At 38.8% G+C, this 27311-nt stretch overlaps 1 protein-coding gene across 2 annotated transcripts in view; it reads left to right on the top strand.

Annotated features, from left to right (window-relative positions):
- The window catches only part of SYTL2 (synaptotagmin like 2), a 105719-nt gene that overhangs the window by 35539 nt on the left and 42869 nt on the right, over positions 1–27311 (top strand). Inside the window, exons 3-7 of one of the 2 annotated variants that reach the window (XM_044668199.1) lie at positions 4445–4583; positions 17111–17192; positions 18596–18710; positions 22156–22953; positions 26847–26921. In XM_044668199.1, coding sequence (XP_044524134.1) covers positions 4445–4583; positions 17111–17192; positions 18596–18710; positions 22156–22953; positions 26847–26921 — 1209 coding nt within the window. The remainder of the gene's footprint in view (positions 1–4444; positions 4584–17110; positions 17193–18595; positions 18711–22155; positions 22954–26846; positions 26922–27311) is intronic. The other variant, XM_044668200.1, reaches the window with a different exon arrangement.

Here is a 27311-nt window from a genome sequence, read left to right as displayed (position 1 = left end):
TATACAAATGGTTATAATATAAAAGAATTCACATTTATAAGATCACAGATCTAGAACTTGAAAATCTAGCTCTAGAGCTTGGAAATCATTGAGGCCAATTCTCTGATTTTACAGATGAAATGATTTCCTCAAGGTCACAACACAGGTGGTAAGTGTCAGAAGCTGGTTTTGGACTCGGGTCTTCTGACTCCAGAACTAAATACTCTATGATAAAATGCAGTACAGAATAGTGGAAGAATCTGTGGATCACAGATTGAGAGTTAGAACTGACTTTATAGGCCACTGAGTCTAACTGCTCCCATTTTGCAGTTTAAGAAACTGAGTACCAGTGTGTGACTTGCCCAAGGTCACACAGCTAGTATCTGAGTTTGTTGTTCTTCAGTCATTTCAGTCATGTCCAATTGTTTGTGGCCTGCTTTGCAGTTTTCTTGGCAAAGATACTGGAATCGTTTATTATTTCTTTCTCCAGCTCATTTTACAGAAGGGGGAAATTGAGGCAAACAGGGTTAAGTGATTTACCCAAGGTCACCCAGCTAATAAGTGTCAGAGGCTAGATTTGAAATCAGTTCTTCTGGACTCCAGGTCTGGTGCTCTATCCACTGCACCACCTAGCTTCCCCCTAAGTATCTGAGATGGAACACAAATTCATGTCTTTCTGACTGTAGCCATGGGTTATTGTGAGGGCTAAATGAGATAGCATAGAGAAAGTACTTTGCAAATGTTAAAGTGCTAACTAATAATGATAATAGTTATTATTATCTCTCAATATCTTAGGCAATTCCCTACGATTATAAGTAGTTGATGTTGCAATCTGTATTGATAAAGGGAGTTTCCTTATTGGAAACTTCTTATACCAATGAAATCACAAGTCTGAACTTAAAAAAAAAAAAGAGCAAAATTCTGTATGTAATACAAGAAGGAGGTCATTGTTTCCTTGAGGATCAGGAAAGGCTTCCCAGAAGGAAGAGCATTATAATTGGACTTGAACAAATGAATAGGAATTCAATAGACAAAGAGGGGAAGTCAGGACATTCTAGGAACAGGAAATATTGTGAACTATGACAGAGAGACAGAAAAGTGTGAGGAATTGAGAGACATAGGGCAGGCTCATTTGGCCACAGCATAGAGGGTACGGTAGAGAAATCCTAGGAGAGAGCTGGAAAGGCAAATTGAGACTAGATTATGAAGTCTTGAATGTCAAAAGAATTTGAGCTTTACTCAATAGATGATAAGAGAGCCACTAAATAGTTTTGAGTAGTGATAGGACCAAATCTTTGCATGAGGAATCCACAAATGGTAGATTTAGACCCAGTAGAAACTTCACATCTCATCTGATCCAACTCTTTCATTTTACAAATGGGGAAACTGAGTCCCAGGAAAGTGAAATAAATTATCAAGGGTCACAAAGCCAGTACATGGGAGAACCAATATCCTATCCCAATTCCTCTGATTCCAAGTCAGAGGTTGGGCAAGGAATAAAGAAGACCAGGAGCAGAGTCAGGAAAATCTGAGTTCAAATCCTGCCTCAGACACTTACTGTCTACCTGTTTGACCCTAAGCTGCCTCAGTTTTTTCAAAAGTAAAAGAAAGAGTTGGACTTGACTACCTCTACCATTTCAGCTCTAAATCTATGATCTTATTATTAAATTTAGAGCTACTCTCCATTCTCCTACAGTTTACCTCTAAACTAGGATAGCAACATCTCATGAAGGATGTTTTAGAATAGGAGAGGGTGGATATGGGAATTCATGGAAGATCTTTCGGGATAGAGGACTCATCATTTCATCTCTCTATTTATTCTCAATAAAAATCAACTGTTGGGGGCAGCTGGATAGCTCAGTGGATTGAGAGTCAAGCCTAGAGACGGGAGGTCCTAGGTTCAAATCTGGCCTCAGACACTTCCCAGCTGTGTGACCCTGGGCAAGTCACTTGACCCCCATTGCCCACCCTTACCACTCTTTCACCAAGGAGCCAACACACAGAAGTTAAGGGTTAAAAAAAAATAAAAATAAATAAATAAAAGTCAACTGTAAGGCAGGGGAGTAAAAAAAATTCATGTGCTTTTAGCCTGCATTAAACATTTATAACATCTGGAAGCAGATAGGTGGTCAGTGAATTGAGAACCAGGTCCAGAGACAAGAGGTCCTGTATTCAAAACTAAAATCAGTCACTTCCTAACTGTGTGGCCCTGGGAAAGTCACATAACTCCTATTGCCTAGTCCTTACCTCTCTTCTGTTTTGGAACCAATACACAGTATTGATTCTAAGATGGAAGGTAAGGGGTTAAAAAAACTTCTTTATACTAACCAGGAGGAGAGGGATATGATCATCTTATCGTACTTTTACCTAGTCAATAGACAACTTGGAGTATATCACATGTTCAGCACTGGAAGCTACCTTTAAAGAAAGATATTTATAGCCTAGATCAGTGATGGACAAACTTTTTAAAGAGGGGGCCAAAGGAAAGGAAATGCTCATCTGTCAGTCTGATTCTAAGGTAACTCTTTCGAAGTTTCATTATATTGTATCCTACTCATTGTATTCGTCAGATTAGGAATAATGTCATGCAGCCAATAGAACATTTTAGGGGGCTGAATCTGGCCTGTAGGCTATAGTTTGCCCATCTCTGGCCTAGAGCATATCTAGGGGCTAGTATGTGAAATAGTGAGGGGACTGAATACTCCAATCCAAAACCAAACAAACAACAACCAAAAAAAAGTCAAAAGAACTAGGATTGCTTAACTTGGAGAAGAAGAGACTCAAGAAGGAAGAGGATATCTTCATATAGCTGAAGCTATCATGTAGAAAAGTGATGGATTTTGTTTTGTTTAGCCCCAGATGACAAAACCAGGACCAATGGGCAGCCATAATTTGGCTCAATGATAAGAACAACTTAATAAGCAGAAGTGTTTCAAGATTGACATGAGCTGCCTAGAGAGCTATAAAGTTCCCCATCATTTGAGAATATCTTCTCCCCATCCTAACCCTCCGTGGACTGACACTCTCTCTCTCTCTCTCTCTCTCTCTCTCTCTCTCTCTCTCTCTCTCTCTCTCTGTCTGTCTGTCTCTCTCTCCCTATCTATCTTTTTATCCATCTGTCTGTCTAGCCATTCGTTCTTTCATTTATTTATTTACTTAAACTACTCATTTATTTGTTTTTACACAATTTTATTGTCCCCTTCCCCATTCTTTCAACCAGACAATTTGAAAAACAAACAAACAAAGCCTCATAAAAAATACCCATAGACCATCAAAACATCTTCCCACATTGGCCCTGCCTAAAAATATAGCTTTCATTTTGCATTTTAAGATCATTATATCTGTGTCAGGAGAACGTGATTCATCTCTAGCATGCTTTATCTTCAGTCCTCTGGCATTAGTGTTTTATTGTTAGTATTAAAAATAAAACTCTTACCTTTTGTCTTGGAATCCATGCTGGGTTTTAGTTCTGAGGTGGAAAAGCAGTAAGGGCTAGGCAATAGGGGTTAATTGACTTGCCCAGGGTCACATAGCTAGGAAGTGTCTGGTGGCAAATTTGAACCCAGGACCTCCTATCTCTAGGCATGACTTTCAATCCACTGAGCCACTCCCAGGCTCCTTTAGAGTTTATTATTGATTGCATTGATCCATGTTCTAAATTTTTTTAAGTTGTTTTTGATGATGTTGTTGTCTTTGTGCATCAATTGTTTTGCTGGTCCTGCTCAACTCCACTTGGAAATGTCAAGGAAAGATTGGATTAGCACTTCTTTGGGATGATGTAGAGGGAAGGCATGTTTCCAGGAGGGGTTGGCTTCCCTAAATGGCCTCTGAAGTCCTTTCCTAGTCTATGGGTCTATGAATCTTGGCTTTTGGAATTTTGGGGCAAATCACTTTCTACCTTTCTGTGCCTGTTTCATAATCTGCGAAAGAGAACAACAACAACAAAAACTGCCTATTTGTCAGTGAGGTGGGGATTTTTTTTGAGGATTAAAACTAGTGATGTATAGAAATACTTTATGAACCAAAAGGTGCAAAATGTCAGCTGCTTTTACTCCTGTTGTTGTCCTTACAGAAAAACTGGAAAGCATGAGTGACAGGTGTTTTTAACACTCCCATTTTCCAGATGATGATACTGAGCCCTAGAGAGATGAAGTGAGTCATTTGAGGTCACATGGCTTGTAAAACCAGAGCTAGAACTTAGATATCCTGCAATGTCATGTGCACACTACAAGCTAAGTACTCGAAGACTATGAAAGGGGGAGTTTCTAGCCGAGGCAATCAGGCAAAATAGGGGGAGCTAGAATCTGAACTAGGAGTTGGAATTTGCCTGATATGGTCAGTGGCAGTTGTCTAAACTGGGCTCTAGAAGTCTAGCTTTACAGCTCAAATCAGCAATTGGCCTGTAACAGCTTTTATGGGGTTGTGGAGGCAATAACCTTGCTGTGTTTGTTGGTTCATATTTCAGTTGAGCCAAATCAGAACAGAACAGCCAGAGTGAAGAAAACCTGGGTGAATAATGTCAACAGAGACATTCTCCTTCCCTCCGAGTTGTTGGGGGTCATGGAAGAGCCGGAGGATGATGTGAGTGGGCTGTCGAATTCAAGGTAAGAAAAGGCTGATGAGGGAGGAGCCAGTTGTTGGTTTTGAAGCTTTGTCTTTGAATCATTCCAGTGCTTGCCTGAAAGCTGAGACAGATGATGAGACAGTGTCCAAAGCTGCCACATTTGGACAGAGAGAATTTGGAGAGAAAGAAGGACTCAGTAGACAGGATGTGTGAGTTGGGGAGGGAATGAGAGATTTAGTGGGAAGATTGCAGGCTGATCATATTCATTGGCAATGTCTGACTGGCTCCAGTTTGGAGCAGAGAGTATTCCAGCTTGTGGAAGAACAGGACAAGACACGAACCCTGCATAGGCATCAATAGCCATCTTCCATTGTTTATAAAGCTCTTAATGATTCCAGGATTTAAAGATATGATATCATTTCAGGATCATTAAAAGCAATGCCTTGTCTAATTCTCTGTGCAAAAGGCTTTGTTCATTAAATGAGATAAAACCTATTAGGTACAACACAGATGTAAGCTGTGGTTATCAAGGGACTGCTGTAAAGAGCAAAATGTGAAATCGTATTTTTTTTTCTGGGCAGGGGAAGGTAGGAGGAAATGGACATGCCTAGTGGTAGATGGACCAACAGAGGATGTCAATTCTTCATTATTTTTAATACCTTTTTTTCAAGCCCTTACATTATATCTTAGGATTGATACTAAGTATTGATTCAATGATGGAAGAGAAGTAAGGGCTAGACAATTGGGGTTAAGGGACTTACTTAGGGTCACACAATTAGAAAGTGTCTGAGATCAGATTTGAACCTAGAACCTCCCTTCTCCAGGCCAGGTTCTCTATCCACTGAGCCTCCTAGCTGCCCCTCAATACTGTTTTTTTTCCACATTTTTTTAAACCCTTAACTTCTGTGTATTGGCTCCTAGGTAGAAGAGTGGTAAGGGTGGGCAATGGGGGTCAAGTGACTTGCCCAGGGTCACACAGCTGGGAAGTGTCTGAGGCCGGATTTGAACCTAGGACCTCTCGTCTCTAGGCCTGGCTCTCAATCCACTGAGCTACCCAGCTGCCCCCCCAATACTGTTTTGAAGAGGGAAATAATTCTCTGTTTCATGGCCTTGTTTTTCTATGATTTTGTGGAACTATGCTGGTATTAGATTTGTAGTCAGGAGACTTCTGGGTTCCAATTCTGCCTCTCATATTTTGTAGATACTTGTAATACTGAATATTAGTCACTTAACTTTGATGAGCCTCAGTTTTCCTAACTGTGAAATGGGGAATACAAAAAGTACCTGCCTAGCACGATCATTGTCCTGTTACTCCATGAAGCTAATCATTAGGCAATTCAGCTTTTTTCATTTTAATTTTCTTAAAAAGGAACTGATGTGACTCAGAAGCAGTGATAAGAAGGAGAGCAACTCAGACTTGTATAGGGCCTTTAAGTTGGCAAAAATGGTCATTTTTGTTCTTCACAACAACTTTATGACAAAGGCAGCACAGTCAGTCAACAAGCATTTACAAAGCCCCTATTACGTGCCAGGCACTGTGCTAAGAATTGATGCTACAAAGAAAGTTAAAAGACAGTTCTTGTTGTCAAGGAAGTATTATTAACCCCATTTCATGGATAAGGAAGCTGAGGTTCAGAAGGCTTAGTAAGGCATGTAGTCTATACCATATCTGAATCAGGATTTAAACCCAGGTCTCCTGACTCCAGTTGGTGATGGATCAGTACTGGAGATGTGATTTTGTTTGTGGAGAGAACTCTTAGAGGAGAAGACTCCATCTAAAATGCAATTAATAACTTATCTGCACCATAGAGAGTTGTCTAGAGTGTCTTGTCCAGGGTCAAATAAGCAGAGACATGTCAGAGACGGGACATTTTCAAGAACATAAAAAGGCTTTCTTGTGGAAGAGGTCTGTTTAGCCCCAGTCAAAAGAACTAGGAGCAACGCATGAAAGGCACAGAGGGAAACTGAGGCTTAATCTAAGGATGAAAATATATCCTAAAAATGCACAAACTGACTTAGAGATAGTTTCCTCTTTGGATGTCTTCAAGCAAAAGCAAATAATAAGGATTTTCTTCAGGGACAAGCTAAACTAGATTTTCACTGAGTTCCTTTCCAAGTTTGACATTTTTTGATTCTGTGCTCTATCATTGCAGTTAGTAGAAATATTTCTTCTCATTTTGGGGTAGCAGAAAAAAAAACTGCCCTGGGAGACATTATCTATAGCTTAAGTTTCAGCTCTCCTACTTACTCGATGTGCAATTGGATAAGTATTATAATCCCTCAGAGATAAGTAAGATGGGGGTCGTAATACAGATTTATTCCTCTATAAAGTAAATATTCCTATTGGTACACTAAAGTAGAGTTATATAAGAGATCCCTGGGGTGTCCCGCTAGTAGCAGTCTGGAGGATTCATTTAGCAAATATTAATAAGGAAACACCTACTGTGTGGAGGCTTTATGCTAGGTTCTGAGAGGGATGCAAAATTTATATAAAACAAAGTCCCTCATCTCATGAATTTATAGTCTAATAATAAATAGGACACAAATATAGCATCGCTCTCATATGCTATATGGCATTATGGTATTGCATGTCATATTACAGGAGATACAGAGTGGTATGGGAGTGCCCAGAGGTTGTTACTAATTGCAGGGAGCAGGAAAAGCTTTGTGGAGGAGGTGACATTTGAATTGAGTTCAGTAATTGAAGAAGAGGAAGGAGGCCATTCTAGGCATTAGGGGAGAGTGTAAGCAAAGCCCAGAAGAGTGTGTCTAGGGAGGCAGAGTAATCTCTGCTGTCTGAAATATTAAGTGAATGAAGGGGAATCAAAGTAGGTAGGTAGATAGATAGATGGATGGAGGGAGGGAGGGAAGAGATAGATTGATGGATGAATGGATGATGGATGGATGGATAGATAGATAAATAGATACATAAACAGATTGATAGATTGATAGACAGATAGACAGAACAGAGAGATGGATGTATAGACAGATAGATAAACAGACTGATAAACATACTGACTGATAGATTGATACACATAGATAAACGGATAGACAGACTGATAGACTAATAGATAGACAGATTGATAGACAGACAGATGGATGGATGGATGGATGGATAGACAGACAGACTGAAGGACAGACTGACAGATTGATGGATAGATGGATACATACATACATACATACATACATACATAGGACTAGCAAAAAATAGTCTATCAATAAACATTTATTAATCAATGGCTAGATGGTACAGTGGATAGAGCACCAGGCCTGGAGTCAGGAAGATTTCATCTGGCCTCAGACACTTATTAGTTGTGTGACTCTGGGGAAGTCATTTAACTTTGTCTCTGTTTCTACATCTTTAAAATGAGCTAGAGAAGGAAATGGCAACTACCCCTATATCTCTGTCAAGAAAACCCCACAAAATGGGGTCACAAAGAGTTGGACATTGACTGAAATGACTGAACAACAACATTCATGCCAGGCACTGTGATAGGTGTTAGAGATCCAATTGTCAGCAAGTAAGATAGTCTTTTGAAGGCACTTTTATGGAAGAAGACAATACAAAAAAAGGGGAACTACAAAGGTGGAAATGGAGGTAGCAAGGAGAAAGGGTACCAGTTTCCTCCACATCAGATGAAGAGAAGGAAAAGGATTCTAGAGAGAGAGAGAGTTTAGGTGTGAGTGAATGTGTAAGATGAAGCATGGCTAGCACCCTTCTTAAAACAGTGTTCAAGGGGGAGTCAGTCACTAGTGAAGAGAGAAGGGATGAGATTTTTTAGAGTGATTGTGACAAGCAAAGAGAAGGAAGATAAATCTCAAAAACTAAGGTAGCACCCAATTTTGAAAGGCCTTGAATTTGGGCAGAAGAGCTTAAACTTTACTTGACAGAGAAACTACTGGGTTTAGGGTTAGGGAACAAGGACAGGATTGATAGACAACCTGGTCAGAAACATTTGACCTGCAAGGCAGAAAATCTGTGGACCTACCATGACGTTTTTCCTGGGAGTCTCAATTATATAGCAGGATCTACTAAAGCAAAAATGACACGGAAGGCTGTGTTGTCCTGCCCTGAAACTTTTGCATTAAGAATTTTCTGCCTGGTATTTGAGGGACGTTCTGTTTGATTGTACCTTGCTTCAGAAGTCTAATTTCTTCAACTTGGATGAAGTATTTTCCAGTCCCTCTTATCTAAATTTGATTGATTTTCCTTTTAAATTTGAAAAGGTCTAACCAGATTACTGATAGTTTGGTAAGTTTGATCTGCAGAGGAGTGTAGTGTGTGTGTGTGTGTGTGGGTGTGTGTGTGTGTGTGTGTGTGTGTGTGTGTGTGTGTAGAAGGGATGTTGGTGAGAGGGGAGATTCCATCTATCTCTGACTGAAATGTTAAATTCTATCTCTTTCCTTAGAATAGCACCTGGCACAAAGCAAGTGCTATATAAATTTTAGCTGTCATCATTATTTAAAACCTTTAAGTATTAGATAAATGTAAGTTGTTGGGGGCAGCTAGGTATTTCAATAGATAGCCAGGCCCAGAGACAGGAGGTCCCAGGTTCAAATTTTCTCCCAGACACTTTCTAGCTATGGGATCCTGGGCAAGCCCCCATTGACAAGCCCTTACCACTCTTCTACTTTGGAACCAATACACAATATTGATTCAAAGATGGAAGGTAAGATTTTTTTAAAAAATAACATAAAAAATAAATGTGAGTTGTGATTGCTTCTTTCCTTCCTGATTTAAGATAGGATATTGATTTATAAACCTACAAAATATATCTGTGTTTATATACACACACATTTATGTCTATTTTATGTGTATATTCTATAAAGATGTTTCAAAAGTCTTATTATAGTTTTAAGCTCAAAGCTTAAAATTGCACTAAGATCTTTGGGATGCTTTATATATAAAATTTTATTCAGAAATGTGTGTATAATAATTTTTCCTTCACTAATTCCTGCTCCTCTGTTATATATGGATATAAACATAAATGTGTGCATGTATAGATACACAAATGCATATATATATATGTGTGTGTTTATATATATATATGCCATATATAAACATTTTAGAATGTGCTATACATAGTGAATTCTAAAGTCATCTATAAGTAACTTTAAGATTACCTACCTCTTCCCTCCTCTTATCAAGATGAACGAGAGCCCACAGAGTTGAATTTCTCAATTCTCTTCAGTAAACTTTTATTAAGCAGGTGCTGTATATAAAGGCATGCTCCTGGCTTCTGGGAACACAAGGACTCTGCATCTTTATTACTTTGGTGATTGGGGAAAGGAATAGTCTGGAATCCTTTTGCCTTTCTTTCCATTGAGCTTCTCTGCAACAGGTTGAGGAGGAAAGCACATGGGGTAGTAGAAAAAAAGATGAGCAATTGAATCCCATCTCTACTACTTTACTGTCTGGTGGCTTTTGACAAGTCATTTCTTTTTTCCAGGCTTCAGTGAGTGATCTGGACTAGGTGATCTCCACATTCCAAAATCTTGGACCTCTTCCAGTTCTTTTATCTGCACATAATTCAGATATAGTCACGATATTCATCTTGACTCTGTCTCAGTCACCAGATCACTTCAGGCATCCATTTACTCAGTGTCTTATCAGTAAGTTGGGGTTGATGGCCTGCCTGAGTTGATTCACCAAGATGTTAGGAGAGTAAATAAAATTTTACATGTGAACCATTTAGAAGGCCTTGGAAAAAAATAGGAGCCATATAATTCTGAGATGTCACGTATTTATTATAACCTGAGTAAAACATAGCTTAGTAGGGAAGGCCTTGACCTAGAAGAAAGAGTCATGGATATTTGTAGTCAGAGCCATCTGGATTAAAGCCTCAACTCTGCCACCTGCCACCTGGGTGGCCTTGGCAAGCCACTTTGCTTTTCCAAACCTTGGTTTCCTCACTTGCAAAAAAAAGTGAGGGAAGTGGATGAGATAACCTGCAAGGGCCATCTGGACTCAGTCTATGAGTTCATGACACAGCTCATTAAAAGGCCAGGCACCTGTAAATATTTTGTGTGGGTGGGTAATCCCTCAGAACTGTAAAGTTTGTCTCACTTCCTCCTTTTCCTCTCAGAAACTAATTTGACAATTTACCTGGTATTAAATTCCTATGATACTTTCTCACATAAACTTTAACCTTTGTAAACTGGGCGTGTGAAGTGTATTTGGGGAAGTTTACCTTTGAATAGAGTGAATTTTAATAGAATGACTCATTATCTGTCAATATTTTCTTAGCCAAAAGTTGGGAGTTGAGACTGAGACGATGATCCATTCCACAGGTAGAAAATGGAAATTATAAGCTTGGGGGCTCTTCCCAAAAAGCTCCTTGACACATTTCTTCCTGTTACTGGACCCAATGAATATCTGTCATGTGGGGCTTTGGCCCCTGGAGAATTGAATCTTGCCAAATGTTTATTCAAAGAGGCACAACTAATTCTGAACCTTTCGAAGTCCACCTGACAGCATGAAGTCATCTTTGCTTACACCGTCTGAGTAGAGGAGTAGAGAGATAGGGTCCTATGTACAGCAGCAAAGTGAGAATTTAGAATTCTCACTGCCAGGTCTATTTAAGATCCTCATGATTAAAATAGTATAGTTCCTCATTTTCTTCTTACATGTTACCTCAAATGCAAAGCAGGGGAGTCCTATGGGGTATTCCCTTTAAAGAGTAAACTAAAAAATTAAGAATATTCCAAATACTTCATATGGAGAGAGAACGTCTTAAGATTTGGCCAGGAAATTGGCAGTAAGGTATGGGAAGTTCATCATTAATGGAGTGGATATCCTACTTCCAGATGAATAATAATCCAGTTTAGACTTGTGGATAATTCTAGTCTAGATTCAGAAAAATTAGTTTAATATACTAGGTAAGGCATTCATGGTACAGATGCTGCCTCCCTAAGTAACCAGATCTCTTGATGGCAACATAATTAGAGAGACCATGAAATGAAACTGAAATAGTTTACCACTCTTTCTTCATTCATTCTTTCATATTTTCCTTTCCAATCAGAACATGAGTGTTTTTTGAGCAGGAACTGCTGTGTCCCATTTCTGTTTGTATTCCCAGGGCTTAGCCCAGTTCAAGGCACAGCTGAAAAATGCCACATTTTTCAATTCCATTCCTTTCATTCAATAAATATTTGTTAAACACCTGTTATGTGCAGGGGGCTTTGCTGAGTACTGAGAAAGATATAAAATTTAATCAAGGAATAGGCCTAGCCTTCATACAACTCTTAGACTAGAAGGGGAGAATAAGCTAGGAACACAGATAACTATTTTTTACATTATTATATGATAGATGCATTAGTGTACTACAAACAACACCTTTGGCAGCTAGGGAAATCAGTGAATGCTTCAGGGAAGAAGTAGCATTTCAGTTCATGGAGTCATTTAATTAAATATGGAAGGGACCTCAAAATTCAATCTCTGTCCCCCATCCCCATTTGGCACCTTTAAAGGGATCTCACAAGTCCAACTCCCATCCATCATCCCCATTTAGCAGCTTTAAAGAGACCTCACAAATCCAAAAACCATCCCTTAGTCTTATCTTTAAAGGGGCCTCACAAGGCCAGTCTCCAACCCTCATCCCCATTTGGGAGCTTTATAGGGGCTTCATAAGTCCAAACCCTATTTCTGATGCAAAACTTTGGGGGCTTTAAAGAATAAGTAGAAAATTTTCTTTTCAGTTAATTTTTCTGAATAATAAGTACTAGAATATTTCCTGTTTGTTAAGCAACCATGTAGTATAGTGGAAAGAGCTATGGTCTAGACAGTAGTTTGCCCTAAGAAGATCTGAGGGTTTAGAGGATTGTGAACTCAATATGAATTCTAATAGTAATGTTGTTTAGTCATTTGGTTGTATCTGAGTATTCAAGACCCTATCTGAGGTTTTTTAGGCAAAGATCCTAGTATAGATTGCCATTTCTTTCTCCAGCTTATTTTATAGATGAGGAAACTGAGGCAAAGAGGGTTAAGTGACTTGCCTAGGTTCACACAGCTAGTAAGCATCTGAGGCTGGATTTGCACTTAATTCCTAATTCCAGGCCAGGCATTCTATGTAGTATGCCATCTAGCTGCCCTAGGTGGTATGAGTCCCAAAAGCTAGAGTGATCTTGGGCTACTTTTACCCACAGTGCTACCTAATCACCCCTTGAGGAGAAGTTGTGAAAGGAAGGACCTGTAAATACTTAGCTGAGAGAAGACTTAGATAGGGGACATGAGGGTTGCTTCAGGTAGGCAATGGGCCATTTATTACCTTAGAAGAAGGATTCAGCTTGCTCAGTATGGCACCAGAGAGGGGAACCAGTAGCAGCAAGGAAGGGAAGTTACAAAAAGACAAATTTAGACTTGATAGAAAGAAATTGGAGCTATCCATGGTATAGGTTACACCAGGGAGTAGGTGAATAGCTTTCTCCTGATTTGGAAGTATTTAAACAGAGGCTGAATGACTATTTGTCAAGTGTATTATAGAATAAATTAATTTTAATTATGGGTTGGACTAGAATATATCTGAGATCCCTTCCAGCACTGAAATTCTGGGTCTCCATGAAAATAGTAGACAGAATAACTGGATTCATATCCTAGCTCTGACATTTAGTCCCTATGGAGAAACTAAGCAAAATTGGGATATTAGGTGAAATTATCTCCCATCTGCCCAGTTTGGTCCCTCTTCTTAGAGGCAGCTAGGTAGAGCCATAGTACACAGAACACTGGGCCTGGAGTCAGTAAATTGTTCAATCATGCTGAACTCTTCAGACCTCATTAAGGTTTTCTTGGTAAAAATATTAGAGTGGTTTTCCATTTCCTTCTCCAATTCATTTTACAGATGAGGAAATTGAGGAAGACAAAAGTTAAGGGACTTGTACTGGGTCATCCAGATAGTAAAGGCCCAAGACTGGATTTGAACTCATGTCTTCCTAATTCCAGCCACAGGACTCTATCTTCTACACCACCTAACTGCCTGAAATCAGGAAGACCTGAGTTCAAATCTAGTCTTGAGCATTTACTAGCTGGAAATTCCTGACACAAAGTAGGTCTATGAATTCATCATGATTCCTCTCTCTTTTCACCCTTTAAAAAAAGGATATAGACCAGAAGTTTTAACCTGTTCTGTAACCTCTTTGGCATTTTGGTGAAGTCTATTCTTGAAATGGTAGGATTTTTATAAAGTCATAAATGAAAGAAATGAACAATTTCACTTAGAAATTAGTGAAAATAAAGCCATAATAACCCCTCCCCACAAGTTTATAGATTCCCTGAAATCTGTCCAGCTTACTGAACTAATACCCAAACTTGGGACTAGGGACTTTGGTTCTCTTCTCCTCTGACCTCATAAGAAGTCAGGAGAGATGGGTCACATTTCTTCCCCCCAAAGTACTTGAGATAGAATTAACATTTTAGAGGCTGCTGTTGTTTAGTAATATTGAATTTGAGGTCCACAAAAATCACAGATTTAAAAAAAAAAGTTTGGCCTTCCTTGTCACTAAAATAACTTTCTAAGTTCAGGGCTTTTCTTTGTCTTTTACTCATTTTTCAGGGCTTTTTCATGGCCTTGCATATATGTTGAAGGTTAGCTCTATTCCTGGAGTGGAGAGAGTAATGTTCTGAACTTGTATTGTTCACTTCAAGTGGACCACTTGCCTCTCTTTGTTTAGAATATTCCTGTGTGGGATCAGGCTGGGTCCTCTCCTCTGAGTACAGAGAACTAGACGGGGCTCTGCTTTTTTCACTTCCAACTCCTCCAGGTTCAGCATGTATAGTATTGCTCTCCGCTCTTACCTGAGTGAGACGGGTCCCTCCTACTGTTCTTTCATTTTGCTTTATGCTAAAACACTGTTTCACACTGTCTTTTTGTTGGTTCTGCTGCTCCAGAATTGTTTTCAAGGCTTTTTTTGAGAGTGGTTGTTTGGAGGTAGGTTTGACCAAGCTCAAAGCATTCTTTACTCTGCCATTTTAGCTCTTAGATTTCTAAAAATACAAACATTCATTACGTTTTAGCCATACCTTGCCCCATGCATTCATATAGTTTGACTTTTTTTAACTTTAGTAAAAGACTTTGCTTTTTCCCCATTATTAATTTCATCATATTAGATTTGGCCAGTCATTCCAAACTAATAGTTTTTGCATCTCAATTCTGTGATTCATTATATTTGCTATTCTTCTTAGATCTGTCCTCTTCTGTAAAATCAAACACAACTAATCTTTTTTTTTTTTGGTGGGTAGAAGCTGAGTTAAACTGAATTTACTCTATAAAAAGATAAATAAGCTCTCATTTTAGTTCACAAGGGAAACAAAAGTTAAAGCCTTGAATTCTAGAGTTGGCTAAAGTTAAGATTTGCCATGTACTTGGCATTTGAGTTTGCCTTTATTTATTTTTTAAACCCTTACCTTTTTGTCTTAGAATCAATTCTTTTTTTATTTAACAAGAATGAGACTTTAATCAGTTTTAAGTGGAGTTTATCACACTAAGAGATAAAGGGTTAACAAACATAGTAACAAATGGACATCTAATTCTAGGTGTCAGTTACAAGGCAGAAGATGAGTAAGGGCTAGGCAACTGAGGTTAAGTGACTTGCACAGGGTTACACAGCTAGGAAGTATCTGAGGTCACATTTGAACTCAGGACCTCCTGTCTCTAGGCTTGGTTATCTAGCCACTGAGCCACTTAACTACCCTGTTTACCTTTCTTTGTAAACCTATTGCTTAAGAAAGTGCCTGACATATAGTAGATACTTAATAAATACTTAGTGAATAACTGATTGAGTGACTGAAATAATAACTTTTTCCAGTCATCCAACAAGCATTTATTAAGCGCCTACAAGATCACAGCCTTTCAGGAGCTAACATTCTAAAGGGGGCCACAATAGGCAAACAATTTTTCCAATTAAGTAGAAAGTGAGAGTTTTAGGTAACCATCGCTATTTCCCAAACTTTGCCCCTCTCCACACATAGATATGTCCCCAAATCCAATTTCAATTTAATCAATTCTGTATGTTCATGAGATTTCAATGATTGGCCATTCCCATGTTCTTTTCTCTCTTCAGTGATTCTGAATACTAGGAACCATAATTATTTTGTTTACTAGAGAAATACTGGTGCCATTTTATGGTCTTGCAAACAGTGAAGTCGGAGAGAGACATAAAATGCCTCTGGCGCTGCCCCAGTGGCCTAAAGGGAGTTGGGGATGAAGGGGGAGGAGGCTGAAGCCCCAGAAGAGGGATAAAAAGACAGGAATTGCTTCCCAGAAGCTGGTTTGTTTTGTGGTCTTGATGGTCTCAGAAGGGTGGAGGAGGAAGTTGGGGTGGGGGAAGATAACTGAAAAAAGCTGGGGTCACATAGAGGTCTTAGAAGCAGAACCCAGTAGCATTAGCTTGGAACCAAAAATTGTTCCCCAGTTGTGTGGCTCACCTGTCAGCATCTCTTTTTCTTCTGGCTGACATATGGCTAATGTGCAAGTAGTTTTACCCTCCTCCCTCAGGCTAGAATCCTAGGATTTCAAACAGGAAGGGAACTAACTCATAGATTATCTATTTGACCCTCTTCAGTTTATAGAAGAGAAAACTAAAGCCAGAGAGGGAAAGTGACTTTAATCCTATGCCCATGATCTCATCTTTCCCACCAAGCAAGGAGCTAGATTCTTGGATTTGCCTGCCCATTCGCTGAGATTATCTATTACCAGGCTTCCTTGGTCCTGCCTTACCCCAGGGTCTATTCTGTTCCTTAATAGGAACTAAATTTGAGTTTAATCTAAAATAGGTAGATTGCCTTTTACTCATTTCCCTAAGGTAACTACAGCACCCCAGCACTCCCTCTAAGAAGGAGTGAGAAGCCAATCTGATCCTCACAGCCCTGCCTCATCCCTCCTTATCTCTCCTGTACCTCCAAGGAGGCATTTACCCAGACTCAGGTATATAATATGTAAGCCCTTGTCTGGATTGAAAGGTCCTTTCACCACGTTATTTTATGTGTTCTAATCAGTCAACCAGTCCCACTGGCTTTTCCTGCAGATAACTTCTCAGGTCTGCCCTTTCCTCTGTCCTTCTGCCAGGTGGCTTATCTGGGTTTTGATCTGCTCTGTCTTGGTTACTTTCTTTTCAGTTCCTCTTCAAAGACATTTCTCCCATGGTTCAACTGTTACATTCTACTCCTTGAAAATTCTCCATCACAATCTTTTAGAATTTTTTTTGATCCATGTCCTTTTATTTTGTTTTACTTATTTTTTTCAATTACATGTACATCATGTGCTTGAAATTTTACAATCTGCCTTGGACTCTAGGATCTTTAAAAAGTCTGTCCCATCCGATCTCATGCTGCCCTTTTGCAGTGACACTAATAACTGATGCTGGTTCCAATTGGACAGTTTTTTCTAAGCCCTGATTTCCTGTCACTTTTTGATTTCTCAGTATCCTTTAACTGCTACTGTCTCCACATTGAATTTAGATCACACACCCACATACAAATCCTCTCTGACTCTGTCTCTCACTTGGGTCCATGCTTTCTTTACATTAATGTTTCATTCTCTGAATAAATGGTTTTTTTTAATTTATTTATTGCAGGACGGTTATATTGAATCCAGCTCCTTATATATCTGATAAAGCCCAGGAAAATCCAAGGAAGTCATCTATGTCTCCTACAAAGGTAGACTGAATTCAGTCTTTTAAAACAAAAAGTCATTTGGGATGAACATTGCTTCTCACTTTACCAAAACCCAATGAAACAAAAATGTATACAGTGAAAGGTATAGTTGAATACTTAATTTTTAGAGAGGCAGTGTGGAATAATTTATAGAGCGTTAAACTTGAAGTCAAGAAGGTCTTTGTTCAAATCCCATATAGACATCATCTTTATGACTTTGAATAAGACACGTAATCTCAGAAACTTAGTTTCTTCATCTCTAAAATGAGAATAACAATCCTTAGTACTTACCTCATGGGTTATGGTGATGAGAAAATAGATGCAAAGCATTTTGTAAACTTTAAAGTGCTATATAAATGTTATATAATATATATATAATAAATGTATTATATAAAAATATTTAATAAATGTTATATAAATACTATATAAATAGTATTAACTGTTATTATTTTGTGCAAGAAAAAGACCTTCTTCTCCCTATATTGGATGAATGGTTTGTCTACTCAATCCACAAAGAAGAAAATCTGCTTTTCATTTTTTATTCAAGACTATTTAGGCCAGTTTCTCTGTCTCAAGAGGGAAAATATCATATTTGTTCCATGTAAATTTAATTTCCCATCCTTCTTTCTACTATATTGTTCTTTTAAGTCTTTATCAGACTTTGCTTCATAAGAGGAACTTCTGATTTATAAAATCACACACTGAAACTCCCCCAAAGCTGGCATTGTCTCTGTACTCCCTCTTTCTTGACTAAATCTTTGGTCTGTCCCACTGTGGTGATCGTTCATATTCATGGTGGTGATCCTAGGGTCCTACTATAGCAATCTCAGAATAATCAGGACCCTTTAGCAATTTCAGAATGATAAGAGAAAGGTGGGATTACATTTGTTTTGGTTTTAGATAAATTTAATAAGAGACTTCATACCAAATGGAACAAGGACATATGTGTTACAAGACCTGGGTTCAGGTTCTAACTAATACTGTGGCCTTGGCATAATTAATTAACCTGACTAAACCTATTTTCTTTAGCTCTTAAACTGGGATGATAATTATACACACTACCTCATGGGGTTGTTGTGGGGAAATTTTAGTGATGTTAAAGGGTATTATTATTTCTAATGTCTCATCTAGTGGAAAAAGCCCTATGATTGAAGCATTAATTGTACTTTATAGGATTCCAATATTCTTTGAAAATTGATATTTTCTGTGAATTATATTTTATAGCTCTTCATTAACTGAGATACTTGATTAACCAGCATGCTTATTTCCTAACCATCCTAGGAATCAGTGAGTTTATTAGAATTGCTAAAGTATTGAATGCCTTTGGATATAAGATGCATTTGCTGACAGTAAGTTTCAGTTAAGTTACTTTGAAAACAAGTTTAATAAACAATATTTTTCCTCAGCTAAGGAAGAATCCATTTAATGGTTCCATGTTGCCAGAGGATAACTTATCTTTTCAAATCCCAAATGAACCATCAGAAAATGGACAAACTGGCTTACATCAGACTTCAAAAGAGGGTAAATATTATTTTTATGGACTGGCTATTTTTTTTTAAAACCCTTGTACTTTGGTGTATTGTCTCATAGGTGGAAGATTGGTAAGGGTGGGCAATGGGGGTCAAGTGACTTGCCCAGGGTCACACAGCTGGGAAGTGGCTGAGGCCGGGTTTGAACCTAGGACCTCCTGTCTCTAGGCCTGACTCTCACTCCACTGAGCTACCCAGCTGCCCCCTGGACTGGCTATTTTTATGCTTGTGCTCTGTGGACTAAGGGATCTTCTCAGAATTCCTTTTGCAAAAATGACTTCCAAAAGAGAATTTAGATTCTTCATGCTTTTCTAGATCTGCTCTCAGTACCTAGTTCCCTGACCTGAAGTAGGTCTACTCTTGATCTTGTCCCTAATGGTGGGTACTCTCTGTTTCTCTGTCTCACTCATTGCTCCTCCTTACTTCCATACATGAACTGGTGATTAATTTTTTCTTCCCACTAACCTCAGTTTGGCAGTGGACAATGAGAGGTGCAGGGGAAGGTAGGATGATTTAATTTCTGTAGAAAATACTGCCTCAAAATAGTTTTATGATGTCTTAACTGATAATAATCAACTGAATCATTCAAAGGTGATCAGGCTCATTGATTAATTGTGCACATATTTGTATTCCCCTTTCCTCTTATGACTGCCTTCTATAGTCTAGAAACTGGAATCCAAGGGCTAGAAGGTTCCCCAGTTCATCCCTATCATCTCATAAAAGAAACACAAGCTCCAAGACAATCCTACTGTTGATTTGGGAAATTTTGACCTGGGCCAATCTGTAGGCAGTCTGGTAACTTCCTTTTCCCCCTTTCCATCTCCTGGAGGCTTACTAAATTGGTTCTAGGTTTTGTGTGATCAGCTTTAGTTTTACAATAATTCAAATGTTGAGCTCAAAAAATCCAACAGCTTCACACTCTCCTCATAGCAGAGATTATAGGCATGTGCCATTACAATGGGCTGTTAATCAGAATTTACAACAAAACAATTCTTTTCTCAAGAAGCTTTAAGTCTAGGACTGTGGAATCAGAAACACAGAATAAAAACAACTGCCTGATCAAGTGGGTGGATTGGGGATATAATTAGGGATATTGACACAAAATGAACACCCTAATGCAAATATCAATAATATGGAAAATGGCCTTGATCAATGACATATGTAAAACCCAGTGGAATTGTGCCTCAGCTGTAGGAGGGGGTGGGAGAGCTTAGAACATGAATCCTATAACCATGGAGAAATGTTAGAAATTAACAAATTAAATAAAAATTAAAAAAAAATAAAGTAAGTTACCCTTAAAAAAAAGCAGCTTTAATTCTACCATGGTCATATAAGATAGACATAGAAATGTAAAATAGTAGCAAAAAGGAAAGAGGTCAAGAAAGGCTGTATATAGGTGGTGGCACCTGACCAATGTTCTAAATGAACAGATCTCAAAGTGTAGTCTAGGGACCACCACAACCCAATCAGGGGATGCTTGAGATCAAAACTACTTTAATAATAAATTCAAAGACATTTTAACTTCTAAAGCAGTAAATGTCAATAGATAAAGCCCTCATAAACAGAAGTTCTTTAGTGCTCTTCAATAAACAAACAGAGGAAACTATAAGCAGGATAAATTAGAATTAAGAGGAGTCTGGGAAGGGATTTTATCTGGGCCTTCAGAGCATTTCAGTAATGGACAAGGACTGCCAGAGGAAATGCCTAGAGCCGAGAGGTGGAGTGTCCCATCTATACAATGGCCAGGAAGCCAGGATCACTGGGTCAGAGGACTGGGAAGAAAGCAAGGTGTAGAAAGGCTGGAAAAGGAAGAGGGAGCTAGGTTATGACCAGGTCTGAAAGCCAAACAGGATTTTGTGTTTGTTCTTGGAAGCACTAGGGAGGCATCTGTAATTATTGAGTAGGAGTGTATGTGACAAGATTGGACCTGTGCTTTAGGTAAATCACTTTAGTGGCTGGAATGGGGAGAGACTTGTGACAGGCAGTTCTCCCAGCAAGTTATTGCAATAGTCTAGGTGATGAGAGCCTGTACCATGGTGGTAGCAGTGATGGAGGAGAGAAGGGACCATATCCCAGAGATGTTGCTAAAATGAAATTGGCAGGTGTTGTCCACAGCTCGGATGTGGAGGTTGAGAGATAATGCTTAAGATGTCTACTGTGCATCCAGTTAAAGATGCGAGATTGCAGGGTCAGCAGACAGTTCAGTATGAGAATTTTACACTTATTTTAGAGGCAGGAGGAAGCCCCTAAATATTATTGAAGGAAAAATGTTGCATAGCCAGATCTGTATTAAAACAAAACAACAAAACCCTTTCCTTCCATCTCGGAATCAACACTAAGTATTGGCTCCAAGGTAGAGGAGTGGTAAGGGCTAGACAATAGAGGTTAAGTGACTTGCCCAAGGCCACACAGCTAGGAAGTATCTGAGGCCATATTTGAACCCAGGATCTCCCATCTCTGGGCCTGACTCTCAATGCTCTGAGTCACCCAGCTGCCCCCTGTATTGTAGAAATATTATTTTGGCCACTGGGTAACAGTAGATTAGAGAGAGGAAGAGACTAGATTCAGGGAGACTAGTTATGAAGCTGCTGCAATAGCCTAGGCAAGAGGAAATAAGGGCTTGAACTAGAGAGTTTTCTGTGTGAGTGGAGAACAGGAGATGGATGCAAGAAATATTGTTGAGGTGGAATGAATGTTTCTTAGTAACTGATGCGTAAGAGGTTTAGGAAGAACTGAGAATCACTCTGAGGTTGTAGACCTGGATTTGGCAACTTCCTCAGCAGAAACTGTTGCCCTTAATAAGTTTGGAGAAAAGATACATTTGAGGGTGGAACAAGTTATAGAGGGGATTGGGGGACAAACTTGTCTTCCTCTTTTTTTTTTTAACACCTTTACTTTCTGTCTTAGTAACAACCTGGTTAGGCAAACAGGGTTAAGTGATTTACCCAAGGTCATATAGCTAGAAAGTGTCTGAGGCCAGTTTTGACCCAAGTCCTCCCAATTCCAGCCCTTATACTCTTATCTACTGTATCACCTAGCTACCCCTCATCTTCCTCTTTCTCAGAGGATGTGGGGTGTGCTAGAATAGGCATTGGACATTATCAGAGGACCTGGGTTTTAGTCCCCACTCTCTGTTTACCAGTTGTATGACCTTTGACAAATTGCTTGGTCTCTCTGGGCTCATTTCCTAAACTGTAAAATGAGGGCATTAGATTAGATGATCAGTCTAGTCCCTTTTGGCTCTAAATCTTTGATTCCTATAGAGATGCTATTATTTAAAATCACATGAATTTTTGCAGGTAGTTTAGCCTTAAACTTGGGCTTGTGCCTTATCTATAAATCTGACATGTGTGTCACTTTTCCCCAGATACCTTACAGTTAAAATGCTGCTTCTTTCACTCACCAGGCACTTTGCCATGTTTATGCTTAATTTTCAGATGCATTGTTTCATTTAAAGGAAAACAAATCTACCCCGTACGTTCCAGAAGAAAGATTAGAGGAACCACAACCAGCTGTTCTAGGATCTGTGGGTGGATCCCCTATAAAACCACCAATTCCCAAAGCCAGGAAATTGATTTATAAAAATACATCTGATCAACAGCCAGAAGACAACCAGTCTCATCCTAAACTGGCCCAAAGAACAGATTCCCTGAGTAGCAGAAGCGCCCCTCGAGGGATCCTGAAACGGAATTCCAGCTCCAGCAGCACGGATTCAGAGAGCGTCCGTTTTAATCACACCTTGGAACCCAAAAGCAAAAACCTGCCATCCAAACTCATCATTCAAGAGGGAAATTCTGAGGATGATTCCATAGAAAATGAATCTTCCCAGAACCCATTGGAGCCATTAAAACATGTGAGATTTTCAGCAGTAAAGGAAGAAGTTTCTCAGGGTCCTGAATTGAACCAAGGCAGGGAAGTAGGAGAGTTTGGCCTTTTGGAGGCTGATATATCTAGGAATGGAATGGAAAATTCAGGTGACTTTCAGGAATTTCCAAACAAACCTGTGTTTTCCAAATTCAGAAAACCAACCCAACAGAGACCAACCTCTGACTCTTATCAGAGTAATGGAATTAGCCCATCAACTGCAAACACTTATGATCAGAAAACCGATCCTCATTCAGAGACTTTAACCCAAGGATTATCTTCCAGTGAGAACTTGTCCTCTAACAAAGAGTCCAAAAAGGCATCATCAAAACAGTTGAGCCTTGAATCAGAATTATGCAAAAACCCTGCTGGTAAGAAATTTAACTGTTAACTAGAATGTATCAAGCTTTATATATATTATATGAGTTTTAGAATTGCAAAGTTGGCCCTAAAAAAAAGCTGATTGCTTCCTTCTGGGACTATGTCTGCAGTTCTAATAGTTACGACCTGGTATTGTACCAGTTAACAGGTTGATGGGCATGTTCTGTGAAGAGGGATAAAACTACACAGATGGAATCATAGAATGTTAGAGATGGAAGGATTCTAGGATCTAAGAGAATCAGATGTACCACAAATGAGCCATGCAGTTGTGTTTTTCTACAAAAAATGAACTCCAGTAAAATAATAGCATGCAGTATTTATTTAACTAAAGTACTACCTTGGTTTTTTAAATAAAGTAGATATAACACAGAATAAAATTTCAAGACATAAATTCTGAGGTACAAAATAAATCCCTTGCTCCCCAAACTTAAACTTTTGGGGGCAGAACCAAGATATGGTGGCTTAGTAGCAGCAAAAGCCAAAACCATTCTGTCCTTCCTAAACTTAAACTTTTCACATAATGTTTATCTAAGCTAAATTTTGACTAAAGCCTCCCTTTCTACTCCCAAGAAAACCTTTCCCACCTTCTCTTCTATAATTCTTCTAGGCTTTGAAAAACCCCAGTTGTTATTATTGTAGAGTTGTGTCCAACTCCTCGTTTGGAGTTTTCTTTGCAAAAATCCTGCAATAGTTTGCCATTTCCTTCTCCAACTCATTTTATAGATGGGAAAACTGAGGCAAACAGGATTAAGCGACTTCTCCAGAATCACACAACTAGAAAATGTCTGAGGTTTGATGTGAACTCAGGTCTTCCTGACTCCAAATCCGGTACTCTATTCACTGCACCACCTATCTGCCCCTGAAAAACCCTAGGCCTAGTCTATTGTCCTACTTTCTGAATGGCTCAATAAGTTGCTTTTAAAATTTCTGGGATCTTTGTTAATTGAATATAGTTTGGTCATACTGAACTCTCCTGAAGTAACCAGGCCTTCAGAGGAAACTCCAAACATTCCCCCCTGCCCCATCTCAATTCCTTCCTCACTTCTCCCCTATTCTCATTTTCTACTCTTTCTCCTTTTGGGGCAAAATAAGGATGATGTCTATATCTAGTGATGTGACAGCTTTCTTCTAATCAGAAAAAAGTTACCACATAGCAATTAAATTATGTTATTTAACTTCTCCTTTTAAAAAAGCAAATAAACAAAAGAGTTATGAAATTGTGTATAACTTTTGACCCAGCAATACCACTATTAGGTTTATTTCCTAAGGAGACCAAGGAAAAATGGGAAAAAATGTATGTTCTAAAATATTTATGGCAGTTCTCTTTGCTGGGGCAAAGAACTGGAAACTGAAAGGATGTCCATCAATTGTGGAATGGCTGAATAAATTGTGGTATATGTTTGAGATGGAATACTACTTCTTGATAAGAAATGATGAACAGGTTAATTTTGGGAAAAAAACACAGAAAGACCTATATAAAATTATGAAGAGTAAAATGAGTAGAACCAAGAGAACATTATATACAGCAACAGAAATATTGTTTGAAGAATGACTTGTGCATGTCCACCTCCAGGGAAAACTGATAAATAGAAATAAGTCATACATAGTTTTATATGCACATATATCTTTCTGTCAAATGATGCCTTCTCTAATGGGAGGATGAGAGGTGGAAGGGAATTAATTGGGTATTTAAATGTAACGAACAAATAAGTAAAAAATTAAAATAATAATAGTAAGAATAACAGTAGCATTTATATACCTCTTTAAGATTTACAGAGTGCTTTACAAATATTATCCCACTTTATCCTCATAATAGCCCTGGAAGGTAGGTGTATTATTGTCCTCTTTTTGCAGATGAGGAAACTAATGTGTGACCACTTATTGGTGACGATATAGATGGGATTCCTGTTTAGGTACAGGTTGGAATGAATGTCCTTGGAGTCCTTTCCAGCATGAGATTTTGCTTCAAACTTATCAAAAGAATTTTGCACAGCTTTGTACCAACTTGACATGTATGATAAACTCTTGATTTATATAATAGTAAGTAATACTCAAGTCATTGTTCAGTGATGCCCAACTTTTCATGAACCCATTTGGGATTTTCTTGATTGCTCTCCAAAATGGTTGGATCTGTTCACAGTTCCACCAGTATCTTGGGATTACTGTCTATGTCTATATCTATATCTATACTGAAGTGGTTTGCCAATTCCTTCTCCAGTTTATTTTACAGATGAGGAAACTAAGGCAAGCAGGGATAAGTGACTTGCCTAGGGCAATGCAGCTACTATGTGTCTGAGGCCAGATTTGAACTTGGGAAGAGGAGTCTTCCTGACTCCAGACTCAGAGCTCTATCCACTATGGCACCTAGCTGCTATAGATTTGAGGTATAATAAGATCTCTGTCAGATTTCCCCAATATAAAAATACAGAGAAACAGCTCCAGTATGTTTGTGAGTTGCTTCAGGTGACCCATCTGCATTTTTATCAGCACCTTGTTTCTTTGGGGGAAGATAATCTGTAAAAGCTTTTCTGCTGCTGCTGGATCCCTCTGTGTTTTAAGCACGAGTTTCTGTGCTTATGGTAAGCATGCTGGGCCCATTCCCAGACAACTTCTACCTCTTCATCTGCGTGGTGATTGTGGCGATCTGAGAGAGATAAGAAGCATTTAGTGCTTTTACTGGTAGATTCGTCTCTTTAAAAACAAACCAACCATGATAATATTTCTTAATCAGCATTTCTATTTAAATTATTTGATTTATCAAAAATAACTTGGTCAGTCACCTTTGTCTCATAGTATACTCAGTCTTGTGCCATTCTAGCCTCATAGCTGTTGGCTCATTGGCAGCAGGAAATGGGTAGGGAACATTTTGCCCATTGTGTTCTTCATTGTGTCAGGCATTTAGCTTCTTTGTTCCCTGTATCCTTTGTAGGAAGTACTTAGAGTAGAAGGAGAGAGTTCTATCTGTTGAGCAGCTCAGATGTTGTAGTATTTTCTAGCCATTGTTCCTCATTCCTTTCTTTTTGGGACATTTTGGAATACACTGACATTGATAGGCAGCCAGTTTCTCCAACATCTGGTATCACTTAAATAATTGAAGAAGTATTCAGTTTAATAAAAATTTATCCAGTTCAATTAAACGAACATTTATTAAGAGCCAATTGGATGCAGTACACTATGTTGGGGAAATGAAGAATATAGGTAAGATGCAGTTCCTACCCTCCTAGAGCTTATGATCTAGTTAGGAATGTGATACACAGACAAATAACTATACACAGAATGGTACATGTTAGATCCATGAAGGCTCGAACAAAGAACTTTGTGAAATCTGAGGGGGGGAGGGAAGGCTATTACTAGCCTACCTATTAGCAGTTGTAGGGCAGCTAAGTGGCACAGTGTATAAAGATCTGGACTCATATCTGTGGTCGAATGGGACCTCAGACAATTGCTAGCTGTATGACCCTAGGCAAGTCACTTAACCCTACTTGTCTCAGTTTCCTCATCTATAAAATGAACTAGAGAAGAAAATGACAAGCTGCTCCAGAATCTCTGCCAAGAAAACCTCAAATGGGCTTACAAAGAGTTAGGCATGACTGAAATGACTGTAGAACAACAAAAATTAGTAGTTGTGAATTGGAATTTGAAGGATTGGTAGGAATTTATTTGCTGCCTGTACTGTTTTAATAGCCTTCTAATGTGTTTTGCCACTCTTTCCCCCCTTGTCTCCCAATATTACTGACAGTAGTGACAGTACAAATACAGATCTCCAGGTGAAAAAAAGAGCTTCATTGTGCCCGAATCTTTGAAGAACATATCTTAGCCAAGGCTTATTATCAGTTAAATTGTTTGCTCTTTTTTAATTTAGAAAAGCATTTTTATATTACAGATGAGAGTCCACATTGGGTTGAACCTGAATTACCTCAGGTACAAGATCTCAATCATTCTGCAGATCATCAGCAAGGTAAGCATATTGATTTCAAGGCTCTAAACGCTAAGACCTCTTCTCAGTATGATCAAAGAGCCACTGAGATGACGAAAGCGACTGACAAATCCATCTCTAAAGTCTTAGACTGGTTTAACAGAAGTTCTGATCCTGATGCCAAAATACCATCCTTTCTCCATCCCCAAGAGATTCAGTCTAAAGGAAAATCAGGCTCCAAATGGCAGAATAATAACACTATGGATGTAGAAAATGCCATCCCCCAGCAAAATGCCTTAAAGTCTCCAATATTCATGCAAGGTGAAATAAAGACTATAGAAAATAGTCATCCATTTTGGGTAAAGGGAGACCCGTTATCTTTTGAAAATGGTAAGGATAGTGGCAAAGATTTCAGGAAATCAAATGGTGGTG

The sequence above is a fragment of the Gracilinanus agilis genome, chromosome 3 (genome assembly GCF_016433145.1).
Source record: "Gracilinanus agilis isolate LMUSP501 chromosome 3, AgileGrace, whole genome shotgun sequence".
NCBI lineage: Eukaryota > Metazoa > Chordata > Mammalia > Didelphimorphia > Didelphidae > Gracilinanus > Gracilinanus agilis.
The sequence above is the reverse complement of the archived record's forward strand: the minus strand, read 5'-3'. Positions and strand labels throughout refer to the sequence as shown.